Source organism: Delphinus delphis, chromosome 13, assembly GCF_949987515.2.
Source record: "Delphinus delphis chromosome 13, mDelDel1.2, whole genome shotgun sequence".
NCBI classification, from domain to species: domain Eukaryota; kingdom Metazoa; phylum Chordata; class Mammalia; order Artiodactyla; family Delphinidae; genus Delphinus; species Delphinus delphis.
Window position 1 is genome coordinate 5,808,870 of NC_082695.1, and position 17,879 is coordinate 5,826,748.

The 17,879-nt window shown below is 60.4% G+C and overlaps 1 protein-coding gene across 7 annotated transcripts in view; it reads left to right on the top strand.

Annotated features, from left to right (window-relative positions):
• The window catches only part of NCOR2 (nuclear receptor corepressor 2), a 221,872-nt gene that overhangs the window by 153,462 nt on the left and 50,531 nt on the right, over window positions 1–17,879 (top strand). For all 7 annotated transcript variants that reach the window (XM_060027888.1, XM_060027889.1, XM_060027890.1 and 4 more), the window contains exon 19: window positions 11,788–11,930. In XM_060027888.1, the coding sequence (XP_059883871.1) occupies window positions 11,788–11,930 (143 nt within the window). The remainder of the gene's footprint in view (window positions 1–11,787; window positions 11,931–17,879) is intronic.

The window sequence follows — 17,879 nt, forward strand, 5'->3', positions numbered from 1 at the left end:
CAGCAGGAAGGCCAAGGCTGAGCTGGCATCTGAGCCCCATTTTGCCTGCTTGCTCTCGTTCATCTTGACCCCAGCCCCGAGAGGTAAGTCTTGTTTCCAGCCGTTTTGTGGACGAGGGAGTGAGGGACAGAGGCCCAGGATGGCCCGGTCCTGGAGCTGGTGACCTGGGCCTCCCAGCTCTTGTCCCCAAGGTCCTGCTGAGGCCCCACTGCTGAGGTGCAGCTCCTTTGTGCCCAGAGCTCCAGGTCATGACTCAGGGACGGAGCAAATGGCCTTTCTAATGAAGGACCCAGGTGCACAGGGACAGTTGTGTGCGAGGACAGCTGGGCCCGGAGGCTGAGACCTTGGACCATGGGCTGCCTGCCCTGCCCACCCCCTCCCCTCCCTCTGCCCCGGGAGAGGGTGCCTGGGGGCCTGAGCGTCTGGTCCTGGTGTTTCAGAAACTGACCAGGAGCAGCTCCAGACCTGATCAGGCCCCTACCGGGGGCCGAGCCCCTCGCCTCAGGGCTCCTGTCCGGGCACGCTGTCCCTTGGAGGCTCCAGACCTCCTTCCTCCAAGCTCCCAGGCCTCTGGTGAGGCCGGCCTGGAGGAAGGGCCGGGCTGGACCCTCAGCCTCATTCAGAAGAGGGGGAGCTGCCTCGGTTCCTCTCGCAGGTGAGGCCCTATTTTCAGCGTCTCGGGAGCACTAACGGGGGCCTGTGCGCATGGTCTCTGGCTGCCGGGGGTCAGTGGGTGCTGTCAGCCCCCCAAGGGGGCCACGCCGTCCTTTTCTCCTGTCTTCTGTGTCTACTTTGTGGCTTTTGGTGTGGATTCACCATGGGGTGCAAAAGAGGCTTTATTTGAAAATGTGTGATGTTTTCCCCCCTTTAAGTTTGGTGAGATACATATAATGTAAAAATCTACCATTTTAATTATTTTAAACTGTACAATTCAGTGGCATTAAGCACCTTCACAGCGTTGTGCAGCGATCACCACTCTCTAGCCCCAGAACTTTCTGCCCCCCCGAGCGGCGACCTCGTACCCATTAGCAGTCATTCCCCATTCTCCCCAAGCCCTGCCAACCTCTGGTGCCCACTAGTCCGCTTTCTGTCTCTATGGCTTTGCCTGTTCGGGACTTCGGCGTGAATTGAATCACGTAACATATGCCCCTTTGTGTCTGGCCTCTCTCAGCATCGTGCTGTTGAGGTCCATCCACGTCGTAGCCTGTGTCAGCACCTCATTCCTTTCTATGGCTGAGTTGTGTTCCTCCGTGTGGACAGAGGAGTTCTATTTATCCATTCATCCATTGCTTGATGGACACTTGGGTTGTTTCCACCTCTTGGCTATTGTGAATAATGCTGTTGAGAACATTTGTGTAGAATTGCATGGTTTTTTTAACCACACGTGAGACCCTGGGATCTCAGCCACCGGCAGCGATATTGCCTGGGGACCCACCCACCAGGGCCGTGAGGGGTGCATGTCCCAGGGCTACCAGCCTGTGCTGTGTCTTCTGTCGTCATGGCAGCCCCATCCCCAGCTCCTTCCCAGTTGCCCGGGAACCGGGAGTCGGCTGAGTCAGAGGCTGCCCTCTCTCTTCCTTTGGGAGACGGCTGGGGATGACTCACCGGCTGGGACGGGAGTGCGCCCCACTGTCTCAAGGTTGAATCCTCAGTGGCGGCAGCGAGCTCATCCTGGGTCCTGCCCGCGGAGACGGCAGCGTGCGAGCCCCCCCGGGGACTGTGCACGCCGAGGCCCTGCTCAGTGACATTTGTGATAATGTGATGAGTGCCAGTGTGCTTGTCCGCCGTGAATTATAGCAATCTGGACGATTACCGCTCGGGGTGGCTGCTAATGGCTGCCTGTTCCAGGCGGCGGGAGGGGATCGGGGCCAGGAGGCAGGTGCTGGCAGCCCCCAGGACTCCTTCTCCACAGTGGGCGGGGGTGGAGAGGCTAGGAATGTTCCAGTGCCCCCGGCCCTCAGAAACCCAGGAAGGTACCCAAAACCCAGCTGTGCCCGAGACAGATGGTACCCACCCATCCTCCTACCCATTTACATCGACCCAGTGCCTCACCCTGTGCAGGGCAGGGGTACCCAGAGATGAACCAGCCCCGGTCCCTCCCTCAGGGAGCCCAGGAAGTGAGCAGCCAGGTGTCCCCAGGGCCTTGGGACCACTGAGCCTGCCCCAGGCATCCCAGGAGACTTCCAGGAGCCAGGCCTAGAAGGATGAGCTGCAGAGGGTCCCCCGTCCCCAGAGAGAAACTGGACCTCAGCCTCTGGACCTTTTAGCTCTGTGACCTCAGGCAAGCTAGTCAACCTCTCTGTGCCTCGGTTTCCTCATCTGTACAATGGGAATTAGAGCATCACCCACTGTATGAGTTTCCTGGGGGCTGCCGTAACAAGGTACAAACTTAGTGGCTTAAAAACAACAGAAATGTATTCTCTCCCAGTTCTGGAGACTGTGAGTCCGAAATCAAGGTGTGGGCAGGGCTGGGTTCCCTCTGAGGGCTCCAGGGGAGGGTCCTGCCTCTCCTCCTCCAGCCTCTGCTGTTGCTGGCAATCTCGGCCCTCCTTGGCTTCTAGACATTCCAATCCCTGCCTGCATCGTACATGGCTGTCTTCCCTCTGTGTGTCTCTGTCCAAATTTTCCTCTTCTTATAAGGACCCACCCTAATCTAGCATGACCTCATCTTAACTCGATCACATCTATCAAGACTTTTTTTCCAAATAAGGTCACATTCACAGGTTACAGGTGGGTGGACATGAAATTTGGTGGCGGGTGGGGAACACCGTTTAATCCAGGACAACCACCTGTGTGGGGTTTTGGTGAAAGAAAACAGAAGCGCTTACAGGGGTGGTGACTTAGACACACTGAGTTCCCTGTCACTGTTTGTAATGATAACCACCTCCTCAGCCTTGTGACCCTGGCCCATCCCTGTCTTGGCCTCATGTTCCCTCGTCCTCCAAAAGGAGGCTGGGATGCCATCACCGAGGGGCATCCTAAGAGTGGCATGAGCCGTATTCGTGCAGCCCTTGGCACACAGTACGTGCTCAGAAGGGGCGGGCCTGCAGTTCAGCACAGACTCTGGAGCCTTTCTTCCTGGGTTTGAGTCCCAGCTCTGTCCCTTGTGGGTGTGTGACGCTGACCAGTGCCTGCGCTTCCCGGGGCCGCAGGGAAGGGGCTGGAGGTGAGCGGCCTGCTGAGCAAGCGTAGAGTGACATTTGGAGGTGGTTTCACGGCGCTGGGGAAGGGCCCTTGGGCTGACACCCAAAGCACGGAATAACATGAAGTAACACTGTCAAGTACTTGTCGGGACGCCTGGGTACCAGGTACAGCTAGAGGCGTCATGTATGTCAGGTCACTTCATCCCCACGAACCTTATGAGGCAGATGCTATTACTAGTGTCTTTATCCAGATGATGAAATTGAGACCGAGAGAGGTTAAGTGAGCTGCCCAAGGTCACACAGCTGTCAATTGGTGGAGCTGGGATTTGAACTCACGCACTCTAGTTACAGAATGGGAATGGGGCTGGTGTGAGGTTTGGATGAGTGAGTCCATGGGCCTGGCTACTATTAATCAGATAACGAGAGAGGGAAGGGCCTCCCAGCCAAGGAGTAGCATGTGCAAAGGCCCTGTGGCAAGGGCAGCGTGGTCAAGTGAGAAGCTATCAAAACCCAGAGAACGAGAGGAAGAGAGGCAAGGAATGGAGAGGCCGTCGGGAGGGCCACCCCTCACCCCCCGGCCTTACCAGCTGTGGGACAGAGTTTGGCTGTTACTCTGAGAGCATGGGGAAGACCATGGCATGGGGAGGAGTGGGACAGGGGACAGGATGGCTGCAGGGTTCCAGGTTGGCAGGTGGGCACCTGCTCCTTCCTTTGTGCTTGGAGTCAGGGCTGCCTGTCCTGGGGCTCCTACCAAGTGAGGACTGAGCATGTGCAGGGCAGCCTCAGGGAGCTGGCTGCCTGCCCTCGGGCCCAGCGCCATGCTGGGCAGGCACTAGGCTGGGATGTGAGGCTCTAGTTCCCCTGGGAAAGGTCAGCCTGGCCTGGCTTGCAGTCTCGACCCAGCTGTGTGGGAGGCCCAGGGCTCTGCTGGCAGCTCCTACTGGTCTCCAGCCCCCTTCTCTGGTGGACAGGGAACCAGCTGTGGAGGGGGCAGGGAAGCCCCCAGGCACACCATTCCAGACCAGAAATAGGCACTGGCCCAGCTCCTGGCCACCGGCCCCTCCCTGGCCTCGAGTGGCCTGCCTGGTGAGGAGGGAGAAGGCGAGGTGTGCGGCCCCAGAGTAGGGTGCTGCAGGGACCAGGATCTGGTGGCCCCACGCAAGGCCTGTCGGGCCGGATGGAGCCCAGGTGGACCCCGAACTCTCCCCCAGTAACTTCAGGCTGTCTCTGCCTGCAGGACTCGCCCCCTTTCATGGGGACCGAGGGAGAAACCACTAATTGCTTTGCACCTCCACAACGCTTGTTGTGCGCACTGGCTGGTTTAATTAGTTTTTACGGATGAAGAGTCAGGCTTGGGGAGGGGAGGTGTGAGTCCCCAGCCTTGGAACTTGGAAATGTGGGGCCTGCCATCCACGTGTCCATCATCAAAGCCTCATGCTGTCCTCACTGCAGGGACCAAGAGAGAGCGATGGCCTCTGTGCTTGGACAGCCGTGCACCTGCCCACCGGCGCTCACGACGGGCAGCGTGGCGCTGTGGTTAGCGCACAGGTCTGGCGGCTGATGCAGCAGGGGTGCTGGGTCACTTCTGAGTACGGGAACCAGGGAGGGCCCAGCAGGAGACGGGGCCAGCGCCTGGAGCGGGGACTGAGGACAGTTGATGTACAGGAGTGGGGCGGCCGTAAAGGTTGTCAGAAGGGAGCCTGCAGCATCCCGGGGCTGGCATCGGCGGGGAGCTGTCGCCACCTCCGGCTGGAGAGAGAATGCTGAGCTTTGTCTTGGGTGCGCGCTCCCCCGACCTGGATGCTTCTGACGTGTGGGAAACTGGCCACTGTGATGGCTCAGAAGGAGGAGAGAGTCGGGGTTTCTGCATGAGCGCGGGGGACAGCCAGACATCAGGGCAAGCTCCAGGCCACTCTCTTGTTCCTTGTCAGCACCCTGGAAAGTAAAGTCAAGCATCTCCCAGCCCACCTGCACTCCCAGGGGCAAAATCCACACGTGGGCGTTCCAGTTGGTGCTTCCTCAGGGAAAGAGCCCCCTGGTAGGTTACACAGCAGTGATGATGTCTGTTACCACGTGGTGGCTGCTGGCTGGTTCCAGCATTTTGCACGAATGATATTACTTAATCCTCCCAAGGGACCCTCAAGGCGAGTTCTCCATATTTGCGAACGCACATGTGCGTGCACACACACACATGCACACACACGCGCACACATGCACACGCACACATGCACACGCACACGTGCACACGCACACGTGCACATGCACACACGCCTTCTGCTTCACAGATGGGAAGACTGAGGCCCAAGGGGGCAGTGAGCTGGGACTTGCCCGGCAAATAACATAGTTTGGTCCTGGGAGCAAACCACTTGGCTGTGCTCTATGGGAAGACTTGACATTGAACACATAACATGGCATTTTTCCCAAAGTGCTAGGGTGTCGGGTCGCACACAGGTGATTTTTTTTTTCATCTTAATAGGTGATCATGTATTGGGAGATCACTGGCTTTGATCATGTATTGGGAGATCACATCGTCACTGCGATTTGCAGGTGTAATAGCTGAAGCTGAGGCTTCTGCAGGCGCCGAGGCTTATTTTGAAAAGGGTAGACGGAAAGAAAAGTTAACTTGGACTTACTTGGAAGGTAAGTCCAAGTTCAGGTGTGAAGTTGTCTGGCCGAATCCCCCCGGGGACTGGCGGGACTGTCAGAGGTTCAGATACACAGTAGGCTCCTGGCAAGGTCGCCAACCAAGGGCTGGGTCCAAGTCAAACCCACCCAGGGCTTGGAGTTTCCAAAATAAGGAAGTGGCATGACTCAGAACTAAGTCTGCTGGATTTTTCCCCCCTCCTTTGACAGTGTTTTAGGCAGAAAATCTTGTTTTGCAAACTGGAGTTTCTCTTGGAAAGTGGCATTTGGCGGGAGGGGTGTGGATATGTCCCTCTTGTAGGCGGCCTGTGCTTCTTCATGAAGGGAACAGAAAACTTCAGGGCTGGCTGGGGTAATGGGGAGCGAGTGTTTCGGGGCGGGGGCGAGGAGGGGGTGGCGGACGCTGGTTTCCCGAGGGAGCAGCTGTGACATTCCCAGGATGCAGATGGATGACAGTGTGGTGACTGCAGGTGCTAGAAAGGCTCCTCCTGCCCCCAGGTTATCAGAACTCGCCCATGGCAGGGGCGGGGGGGAGGTTGGCTACTGGTACAGGTTCGAAGACCCCAGAGGTGAGAGCTGCCTACAGCAGGGACCCTGAGCGGGTGGCAGCGTGCGGAGGGACAGAACAGGGACGAGGCCTTTCTGGGGGCCAGTGTACGTGAGCTGAGGAGGGTGAGTCACTGCTCCCGTGAGAACAGTTCGTCCCAGGCCCCCAGACAGTGTATGGGAAGCTCCCCACCGAGCGTAGCCAGGACGGCCAGAGTGGGCTGGCCAAGCCTCCACACGCCACCACGCAGAGAAGCCCCTCTCACTGGCACCTCTGCGGCCACCCCCTGCTCCTTCACCTCATTCTGCGCTCCACGTCTGTGACTCAGACCTCCTGGCTTGACTTCCTGTCTTGGTCAATTTCACTTCCTAGTTCCCGCCTCTTGACACTTCAGAACGAAACTCCTTCCTTAGGAATTAGAAGTGAGGTCAGGGAATCCAGACCACAGGGGATGTTGGCAGAATCTGCCGTCTGGGGCACCGGCAGAGTGTGTGTGGACGTGCCCCTCGTGTGAGAGGTGGGCACTCCCTGACGTCTCTTCTGGGGAGGGGAGGGTCCAGGACCCCCCCGGGGGATAAACTGCCCAGCTCCCGCCTCTCTTTGGAGCTCCTAATTGGGAGCCCCAGAGAGGCAGCAGAGATGCCTGGGGGGGATGCCCAGAGGGCTCCCAAACCCAGATACCCAGGGTGTCTGGAGTTTTGTCCATTTGCCTAATGCCTCCTGCACGCCTAGCAGTTGTGGGTGCAGAGACACGGCTGTCCACGACCAGTGGAGCCAAGGAGCTAATTTCGGGGAGTGATAAGTGCTCTGGAGATAACAAAACCCCACGATGGCAGGGTGGCTGGGAGGGCGACTGTGGAGAGAGTGGTCAGGGAAGGCTTCTCTTGAGGAGGTATCACTTGAAGCTGAGAACTGAAGGAAGACAGAAGGAGAGCTGTGAAAAAGCCATGCAGGCAGCAGGGACAGTGAGTGCAAATGTCCTGGGGCACATCCAAGGGCTGGGCAGAAAAGGTTCCAGTGGCTGGAGCGAGGGGAGAGGTAGGAAGCAGGCTGGACAGCGGGGCAGGACGGGCTCTGCAGAGCCTCATGCCCCACGCTGAGGCCTTCGGATTTGATTCCAAGAGCTTTGGGTCATCATTGGAAGATTTGAAGCAGAGGAGTGACACGACGGGATTGGCATCCTTGAAAGCCGTCTTGGGCCTCCCTTGCAGAGAACGGATCATGGGACTCAGGCAGGACGTCCGGGGTCCCTGATGTGGTTGGGATCTGTTGCCTGCCCTGGAGGGTGTGCCCCAGGGCCCAGGGCGAGGGCTGGGGGGCGAAGCAGGGGTATCGGGATGCTTCAGAGACCTGTGGCCTGTCGTTCCTTGGGTTTCTTGGGCAGGATGGAAAGGCTGAGGGCTGAAGGGACAAGCAGGTCAGTGACCCCGGAGTTGGAGAAATTGGTCGTGACCTGGATCTCGCTCCAAAGTTCAACTCAGTTAACTTTCAACCTCCCGGGAGCTGCCTGGGTCGTCCGTAGCAGGTGTTTGTACGGGGCGCGGGCTGACCCAGTCGTCACGGGTATCTCAGAGAGGGAAGAAAGAGGCCGCCGTAGTCCCAAGACCCTCGGGGAGCAGAGAGCCCTCTGACGGGCTCCAAACCCTTCCCCCCATCCTCAGGGATTGGAGGTCTCATTTGCGCTTGGAAGAGTCCCCTCAAATTCTAAGCTTCCTCCTAGAATGGTAGGCTAGCCCTGCCCACCCACTGCCGCCTTCCAGCCCATCCAGACCTCCAGAGCCCCCCACGAAGGGCCTGGCCACCATGGCAGCATCAGGCTGGGAGGGGGGCAGACCACAGGTGGAACCAGCGCAGGGGGAATGACAGCGGAAGAAGCTGTTTGCTCCCGGCTGCCGGGGTGGAGAAGCTCTGTTTTTCTGAACCCTCATCTGTTCTTACCGCTGCTGACGCCGCCACCGCCACGGATGGGGAGAGAGGGAGGGGGAAGCCAGTGCCAAGTTGGCCCGCCCCTTCCGAACCTGGGCTTCTGCCACACTCCCCCGCCCCTCCCGCGAGCCTCCGTCTGGAGGTCACATTCAGCCCTGACGCGTCTCGCTGGGTCAGGCAGCAGGAAGATCGGACGAGCCCTGGCGCGTAGCGAGGCTGCCGGGCGCTGCTGCCCGAGAGGCTCTGGGGTCTTTGGATTCTGCCCCGCGGGGGCGTCGGGGGTCCGGGGGCTGAGCGCCCGCGCTGGGCACATTGGTGCCCAGAGGAGCCGCTGACACTGTGCTCCCTGGTGACGCCTGGCACAGCCAACACCTTCCCGCCGCCCGCCCGCATCGGCGAAGGGCACCTCGCACACCCGCAGCTGGGGCGGGGGGGGGACGGCTCAGGGGTGGCAGCGCCGGAGGAGCCCTGGGCCACCACGGCGCGCAGCACGGAGCCGCTTCCCCGCCCTCGTCGGAGCCAGCCTCCGCCTGCCGCCCTCCCACCGCCCGGCCCCTCCCTCCTCCCTCCCTCCCTCGCGCCGTTGGACGAGAAGGATGTGAGGCCGAGCTGAGCCGCCAGCAGACGCCAGCCAGAAGCCTTGCGGAGCCGGCACCAGGGCCGCCCAGCCTCCCGCCTCCCAGCCCGCGGCTCCCAGCTCCGAGCCCTGGAGCATCCTCCAAGCCGTATGTTTCCGGAAAACTTGGCGGAGGGGGAGACGCAGATGAGAGGATGTGAGTGAGTGGCTCCGGGGAGGGGACTGGGATGGGGGGGGACTTTGGGCCACAGTGGCAGGGACCCCAGGGGAGACAGGGACCCCAGGGCGGAGGACTCGGGAGTTCTATACTCCCCCAACCACTTTCTCCTGGTGCCCCTTCCCTTGCCTCTCAGGCTGTCGGCTGGGGCTCTCCTGGAAGGAGGTCTGTGCTTGGGGCGAATCTTGGGGGTCTTGGTTGGCGCTTGCTCAGAGGTGCTCTCTCCAGGTAGAGGGGTGTCGGCGGGGGGGTGGGAGGGGGCTTGCAGCTGGGTCTGGTCCATGTGGTCTCCGAGGCATGGAGGGGTCTAAACTGCATCTCCCTGTGCCTGGCACCCTCAGTCTGGGGTTCCCGGGACCAGAACCAGAACCGGAAGGAAGCTCGTGCCCGTCCACTCCCACCCCAGGGACCCTAGCCAGCAATGCTAGGACATTCACCCCAGCCCTTCACGCAGCAGCTGAAGAAACTGAGGCCCAGAGAGCAGAGGGGATGGCGGCGACCACACAGCACGTTCTTGGCGGGGCTCCTGGACAGCTCAGTCCAGCACTCCTTCGAGAGCAGCTTTCGGGAAGGCCCGGGTGACCCCTCCACCCCGGCTCCTGCTTCTGCCACCAGTGGAGTTGAGTAGGACCCCAACCCCCCAGCCAGCTCCAAGCGCCCTCCTTATTTATGTGTTGAGTCTGTAAATGTCAGCCTGGCTGAGGTTCGTACCCCCCCACCCCGCTCCGGGCCCTCGTCGCCCCCCCCCCCGCACCCCACATACCTACCCCTCAGAAGGCCCAGATGGGAGACCCGCCCTCTCCCTCCCGGGGTTCCGGCCCAGCGTGTTTGCCTGGGCTCTCTTGGCCCCGGCTGCGGAAATATAAATAAACGCGTCCCCGTCGTCCTCCGCCAGGTCCTGTGGAAGCGGCAGCTGCTGCGGGCGCAGGCGGAGGGAAAGGTCAGGGGGCTGGGTTACACTTGATCCCACGCCCCAGCCCTCCCCTCCGTGCCTGTCCTTGAGGAACCCTGAGGAGCTGCCCTGGGGCCATGTGGCCCCGTGGCCTCCGCAGGGGAGCAGGTGGCCTGTCAGTCTAGCACCCCACCCCCCAGGGCCAGAGGCCCCAGGGCAGACAACCTGGGTCCCACGTCCCCTCGGCCCCTTGGCCCACCCCACAAGCTGTGAGCTCCTCTGATCCCTGGAGCCTCGGTTTCCCCCATCCTGCGGATGGGAAAGCAGCCGTGGCCTCAACAGCAGGGAGGAGAGGGAACCAAGTCTGCAGGGCTCCGCAAACTCCGGGTTGCTCGGCCGTGTGACCTGGCGGTTTGTTGATGCTGTTTTCGCTGCCGTTTTATTTCTGTGCGAGCCTTGTATGTAGCAAGCCGCCGGCACACGTTTGAATGAATGGATGGATGGATGGATGGATGGATGGATGAATGAATGAAAGAAAATACCGCCACACACACTGTCCGCCCCTTACGCTCCCGCACCCCTGAGAAACACCCGTCGTGGCCCTCCCCGCTTGCAGCTTGATTTGATTCAAGGAAAACAGCCTCAAACTTCTTTATGGGAGATCTTTCGCTAGTCCTTATGAGTCTAGCTCTGGGGCTCAGAGGCTGCTGTGTTCCCAGCACCGTGACTCAGGCTTCACGCCTGCTGCCCTCTGGGGGCCCAGTCCTGCCCCGCAGTCCCCGGAGGCCGGAGCCTCCCATCTGCCCCTTCTGCAGCCGTCAGGAAGGGGGCAGGCCCTACCTGCTCGGGCTGACCTGGCCACACAAGGCGCGCTGCCTGGAGATGCAAGGCATAGAAACGCAGAGGCGCTGGCCTGTGCGAGGCGTGTGCTGGGAGCGCTGCGGGCAGACGGGCTGAGACTCGGGGCTGGCTTCCAGGGGAGCTGGGGGAATGATGTTTCTGCAGAGCCTGGTGTCCGTGGCATTGAGAACGGCAGAGGGCTTGGAGGTGCAGCTCTGGCCTGAGTTTGTGGGGATGGAGGGAACTTTCTCTGCCCTAGGTGAATTTGGGATGGGGTCTACCAATTCCTGGGCGTTTCTCCCCACATCAGGAATCTGTGAGGCTGTGTGAGAAGCTCATGGAGATGGGGGGTTGTGATTTGGGGGGGCAAGTCCACTCCCAGACCCTGAACCACGCCTGGTGGGCCCCGAGTCCAGGGTGGGCCTTTAGGCGTCCACGGGGAGCTCTGGGTTCTGGGTGTGCCCCAGTTAACCTGGGCGCGGAGGATCCTGGGCCAGCTCACCCCAAGCCGGACTCCACCCTCCCAGCCCTGCTCACACGTTCCTTCCTTTCTCTGGCCTGGTGCGGCCGGAAAACAGCCCGTCTCCCGAGGCCTCGTCTGCAGCTGCGAGCAAGTGTCAGTGCCGGGTCAAGACAGCCAGGGGAGGAGGAGAGGTGGGGCCCCGGGCGGGGTCTGCGCCCCAGACCTCAGCCCTCAGCCCCCGGAACCCTTGACAGTGGCCTCAGCAGCGGTACCCCCAGGGCTGCACCCACCTGCCCCTCCAGTTCCTAGAGCCCAGGCTGTCCCATGCAGCCCGGGGAGCCCAGGCCTCCCACACCCTTCTGGTGTCCCCCACCCCAGCCATCTCTTTCCGGAAACCTTGGGCCTGTGCAGTGAGCCTGAGCCCCGGGATCAGGGCTGCTTTCGCCCAGGGCTCTGTCTGCCCTCCAGGCTGTGGGTACGGGCCCCTGCTGCCCGTCCAGCCCTCTGCCGCCCCTCACCTGCCGCCCTCCCCCGCACAGGTCTCCTGGAACACGGCCGGAACTGGTCGGCCATCGCCCGGATGGTGGGCTCCAAGACGGTGTCCCAGTGTAAGAACTTCTACTTCAACTACAAGAAGAGGCAGAACCTGGATGAGATCCTGCAGCAGCACAAGCTGAAGATGGTGAGTGTCCCCGCTCCCACCCCGCCCCTGCCCTGTGCATCCCAGCCAGACCTGTGGGCCAGACCTGCAGCCTGGGAGCCTGGGTGGGGAGGGGTCTGCCGCCAGCTCTCTTGCCCAGGTCTCAGCCCCTCGAGGTTCCCGCTGCGTGGTCCCCCGGAAATGCTGCAGGGGTGGGTCCCTGCCGTAAGCATCCCTCCTGGGTACTGCGATGCGCAGGCCCACCTCTGCCTCCCCATCTCCACCCCCAGCACTCCTCGGTCAGACACCTCTGAGGGCCCGTAGTGCCTCTGAGGGCTCAGGGCAGGGAGGAAGGAGCTCGGTGGGCCAGGCACTGACTCCCCAGGGACTCAGGGCTGTCAGCGTATGCAGAGGCAGAGGAGCCCTAAGTCAGCACCTCCCGCACTCCATTTGAACTCAGTCTTAGGGCCACCCCGGGGAAGGAGTGGACAGGTCAGGCAGCAGCCGGCCCAGCCCTGGCCTCCAGGGCATTGAGAAGAGGCACGGACCTTCCCTCCTCCAGGAGCACAGACGGGGCAGGCTCGCCTCACTGAGCCCGTAAATGGTCTCCACGGAGAGGCCGCTTCCTCCGCAGCTGTTACTGGGAAGCGAGGGCCATTTGGGGGTGGCTTGTTTTTTTTTCTTTTCCTTTCCTTTCCTTTTCGTTTCCTTTTCTCTCCCTCCCTCCCTTCCTTCTTTCCTTCCTCCCTCCCTCCCCCCTTCCTTCCCTCCTTCCTTCTCTCTCTCTTTTTCTCTCTTTCTCTCTCTCTCTCTCTCCCTCCCTCCCTCCATCCCCCTCCCTTCCCCCTTTTGGGCACACTTGTGACATGCCAAGCATTGTCACCATTTCAGATCTGGGGAAACTGAGGCTCAGCCAGGCTCATAAACAGCTGGCTTGGGCTTTGCACCCACAACTACGTGACCTGAGGACGCATGCTTTTAATCGGCGGGCTGCATATTTCCTTGTAGATATGAAGGTACAAGAGGGGGACGCACAGCTCTCCACCCTCCCCATTCCCCCTGATTGGGCTGCTTGTGCACCCTGTCCTGGGAGGCTGAGTTGCTCCCCCATGGAGCCCGCCTTGGTCCAGAGAGGACGAGCAGGCTGCCGAGGTCACACGGCATGGCAGGCGGGCCAGGGACAGGATCACCCTCTCTGAACGCTCCTTGAGCACTGTGCAGAATTTAGGGGCACCCCTCCCCAGCTCCCCACCCGCACCCCAAGCATCCTAGGCCAGAGGGGGACGCTGTGCCCTGGCCCTGTGGTCAGGGCTGAGGCTGGCCGCCAGGTCTCCTTCGGCCAGGCCCCTGCCTGTGCCCGTTCCCCGTGGTGTCTGCTTAGGCTGTGCCTCTTGCCCCTTCCCCGCCTGCTGTGCAGTTGGTTCCCGGTGCTCCCTGAGCTTCAGGCAGGGCCCCCTGAAACACAGGGAGCTCTGCTTTTTTCTAGAGCTTTCAGGACTCTGGTTTCGGCAGGGTGGAAGGCTCAGTGAGGGCCAAGGCCAAGGAGCGCCTGTCCGTAGCGCTTGCTGAGATCCCGCAGCGCAGATAGGATCCAGCTCTGTGATGGTGGTGCTGGCCGTGGTGGTGGTTGGATGGGGGCGGGATGTCGGCCTCTACACACCAACTCAGGATTAACTGGGCTGGGAGTGCGGCCCTGAGCATCGCCCCAGGGACAGAGGGATCTTCCTGCTTCATCCCCTTCTCCCTCTGACCTGTCCTCCCTGCCTCTCCCCTCCCCCCATTCCCTGCTCAGCCCAGCCCAGCCCAGCCGGTGCCCACACACCAGCCCGCTTCGCCCAGGCTGTTGGGTTACAGGTATCTCCTCTCACAGCCTACTGGCCCCCACCTCACTTTCCAGGTTTCCTTGGGGCACGGCCCTGCTGCGCCCCTGGGGGCCCCGAAACTTGAGAGGGTGGGTCGGGGAAACAGATTCCAGCCAGGTAGATGGTGCAGCTTGGGCTCCAGGGCGAAAGTGGGGTCAAGCGCCAGCTTCATGACTTGGCACCTGTGTGACCTCGGGCAGCGGCTGTACCCCGTGAGCCTCAGTTTCCTCATCTGTAAAGTGGGAGAATGATAGCCTTTACCCCGAGAACTCAGGTGAAGAGCGAATGAGTTACCACATGTAAAGGACTGAGTGCCTGCCAGAGGGGGGCGCTCCATGGGGGTTAGCTGCTCTAACTACTGGTAGTAGTATCAGTATCATCATTATTTTATTTTAAAGCCACTGACCCCATTCTTCTCAGGGGCATTCAAGGTGCCCTCTTGAATAAGGTGTGCAGAAACAGCCAGGGTGGGGACTGTGGGCCCAAGACACCCAGGTTCAAATCCAGATTCTGCCACTTCCTAGCTGTGTGACCTTGGGCAAGTGGCTTGGCCTCTCTGTGCCTCAGTTTCCCCACTTCTGAAATGGGGATAATTCCCACCTCAAAGAGCTGTTGTGGGAATGATTCGAGTGAATGGGTGTGAAGTGCTTAGAACGGGGCCTGGCACGTCGCGCCGTAGTGGCATCATTGGTAGCAGAGGTGGTGGCATCAGTAGTGATGTGCCCATGGCCGCCAGATGCCTGGCGGCTTGGGTGCCGTGTCTCCCTTGGTTGTTAACTGGGTGTAGAGTATGCCTGCTCCTGGATTGCCTGAGCGATTGATTAGTCGATGGATTGATTCATTCACTCGCTCATTCAAAGAGGCAGCCGAGCACGATGGTATGGAGTAGGGCTCTGGGCTAGAGGGCTCACACCCCAGCTCTGTGGCCTCCTGGCTGTCGCCCGCAGGTTCGTGGCCTCAGCACTCAGCCTCAGCTGCCTCCTCTGTAAAAGGAGGTAAGACCCAGACCCACTCATCGGGTTGCTGTGAGCAGCAGAGGCTGCCAGCCCCGGCCCTCGGTCTGTGCTCAGTAAGTGTTGGGCGTTATCCTTATCACACACTCAGCCAGCCTTTATTGAGCGCCTACTATATGCCAGGGAAGCAATGGCAGGTGCCCCGGGTATACGTGTGGGTGGGGTTTCCTGCTGGGCAGAGGAGCTGGGTCTTTCTTTAATGGACAGTGGGAGCCATTGAAGGTTTGTGAGCTGAGGGGTGACCCAGCGTGGGCCGGGCTCGGGGTGGATTGTGCTGGTCTGAGTGAAGTGTAGCCAAAGCTGATAGAGACGGTCGTCCTCCTTGTCCCCAGACTCTGAACATGCCGGTGGCTGGGCAGCAACGCTGGTGGGCCGGGGAGGGGGCGTGAACAGCAGGGGTACCCCGAGGCCCAGGTTGGGCCCCTCCCCCAGACCCCCGAGGTCGCCACCATTGGCCCGTCCTCAGGTGAAGATGCTGAGGACAGGAGGGAGACACCGCAGAGGGGGTTTGGACCCAAGTCTGTGGGGGCCCCTGGCTTCCCTTCCTGGACCCGTACCTGTATTACTGGACATGGCTCCCACAGAACTCTGCAGAGGCTGGGCCTGCTGGGAAGCAGGGGACCAGAAGGTGGGGGCCGGTGGGCCGTGTTCTGAGGCCAGCAAACAGGGGAGCCTTGCTTGTCACTTGTGGACGAGAAAGGGCTGTTGGGGAGAGTGGGACGGGTTCTCGTTCCCTGCTGACAGCGAACGAGCGGACTTAAGTTGAAGGCTGTGGAGAAAGCTCAGTGAGGGATGGGGGGCCCGTCAGCCTGGGTCCGTCAGTCCTTACAGTGGACACCCATGGTGCCTGGGTGAGTTCCCTGTCACTGGAGAATGCAAGCAGTCCTCACAAGATGCTGTCCCACACCCTCCAGACCCTGGGAGGGAGACAGGTCGTGGTGATTCCTGCTGGCCGGGCCCCGTCTGGAGCTCAGGAAGGCACGTCACCCTCGGCCAGTGGAGGAAGCAGTGGGGGAAGCAGAGGGTCAGCGGGTGTCCCCTCCTGCCTTGCACCAGGCCTGGCCTGAGCGTGGCTACGGGCGACGTCAGCAGGAAGCAGGATCGGGCGGGCAGGCGGAGCGCGTCCCAGCGTTATGTAACATTTGGCACCAGTGACTTCTCCAAGGTTTTCCCTCCCCCTCCTAATGACCGAAGGTTACCCTTTTCTCCCATCTGTGAATCCAGGCTCTCGGGCTCAGCTTCCATGTTTCTTTGTCTCTGTCCATCTCAGCCCAGGCCCCGCCTTGCCTTGTTTTCCTCTGTTGCCTCTTCCATCTGAGGCTGCACAGGCCTGCAGAGAGAGATGGTCAGACAGGGAGGTACTTGAACCTGACCTGCATTGAAGTCTGGGCTTCTTGACCCACGAGCTGTGTGATCTTGGGCAAGTGTCTCTGCCTCTCTGGGCCAGTGTCTTTGTCTATCAGGTTCATGCATCTAAATTAGTAGTTACAGAGTGTCTCTTCTGTGCCAGGCGCTGTTCCAGGTGTCCTGGGAATACAGCTGAGAACAGACAAAGATGCCTGCCCTTGAGTTAATTGTAGTTCTAGAGACAAATTAACTCACAGATAATTTCAGATTGTGGTCTGAAGATAGATGAGGGATAGTAGTAGAAAGTGATTGATGGGGAATGAGATTAGCTGATTTTGACAGGGTAATCAGGGAGGACCTCCCTGAGGAGGTGATGTATGAGCAAAGCCCTGATGGAGGTGGGTACGTGAGTCATGTGGGTGTCTGGGAGAAGGCTGTCCAGCCAGAGAAGTGACGAGTGCAAAGGCCCTGGGGCCGGGGCATTGTAAGCCCATTTGCACAAGAAGGGCAGTGTGTTTGTAACAGACCAAGGAGGGTGAGCGAGTTAGAGAGCTGGGCGGGGTTCAGATCTATATCGCACTGGACTGTGTGGAGTGGGGAAGACTTGGGTTTTATATCAAGAGGTTCCGGGAGCGTCTGCAGAGTTCGAGGTAGGGAGTGGCATGCTCTGATTCGCAGAGTAGACGTGCAGATCCAGTGAATTAATAAGTAAAGAATGCTTGGCCCATAGTAGGTGCTTAACAGACGTCAGCTGTAACTACCAATACTACTATCGCCGGCATCTCCTGTTCCATACACATGCCCCGATCTTGAGGTTCGGGGCCACGTGTGGAAGGGTTTGGTATGATTCCTGGGACACTAAGTCCCAGCCTCTGAAACCCAGAGCCGGGGGGATCCTGGTGTTGACATCATACTCACCCCACTTGGCCTGAGGTGGCCTGGGCTGCTGGCTCAGAGAGACCTCAGGTTCCCAGCAGGACGTGCATCCCAGCCAGGCCCATAGGAGCCCCCGTTCCCTGCGAGGCTCCGAGCATCCCCCCACCCCCCGGGCAGCCAGTCGCCTGCCTCACCCAGCTCCAGCACTCGAGTGAGTCCCTGTCTGCTAAAGATAGATTGGGGAAGAAGGGGGATCCCTCAGCTGCACCCACAAACCCACAGGCCACACAACTTTCTCATGCCCCCGCGAGCTCCAGTGGGGGGCCCTCCGGGAGAAGCTCGGAGTTTGGGACCGGGGTGCGCCAGCCCCCAGAGGCAGGCGGATGGTGGAGCTGGGCGTTCCCACAGTGGTCCCGTGGACATTCGGCAGGGTGGGGCTGTGGTCCTGGCCAAGTGCTGGTGACGGAAACCGTGACTAACGGGCAAACAGACGTTTCCCTCTTCCTCCCCAAATTCTGAGCGGCTGCACCCCGAGGTCCCCCGTTTGCTCAGGAAGAAGGCAGGACAGGAAGTGATCCCACCCCCCAGGCAGGGCCTGGGGACCCCTGAGGCTTGCGCCCAGCCCTGCGGGGTGAGGGGCCAGGCTGGGCAGGGCCGGCTGGCGCCTGGAGGTGATGGAGCCTCTGCCCGAGGGCGGGCTGTGCCGTGCTTTCACTCACGCACGGTGATGGTGGCTTTCTCCTGGGGGCCGGGGGATTGGTGGAGGGGAGGTGCGTTAGTTTCCTGTTTCCTGTAACAAGGCACCACAGACTGGTACAGGAACGTATCCTCTTGCAATCCTGGAGGCTGAGCGTCTGAAATCAAGGTGTCAACAGGGCTCCGCTTCTTCCGAA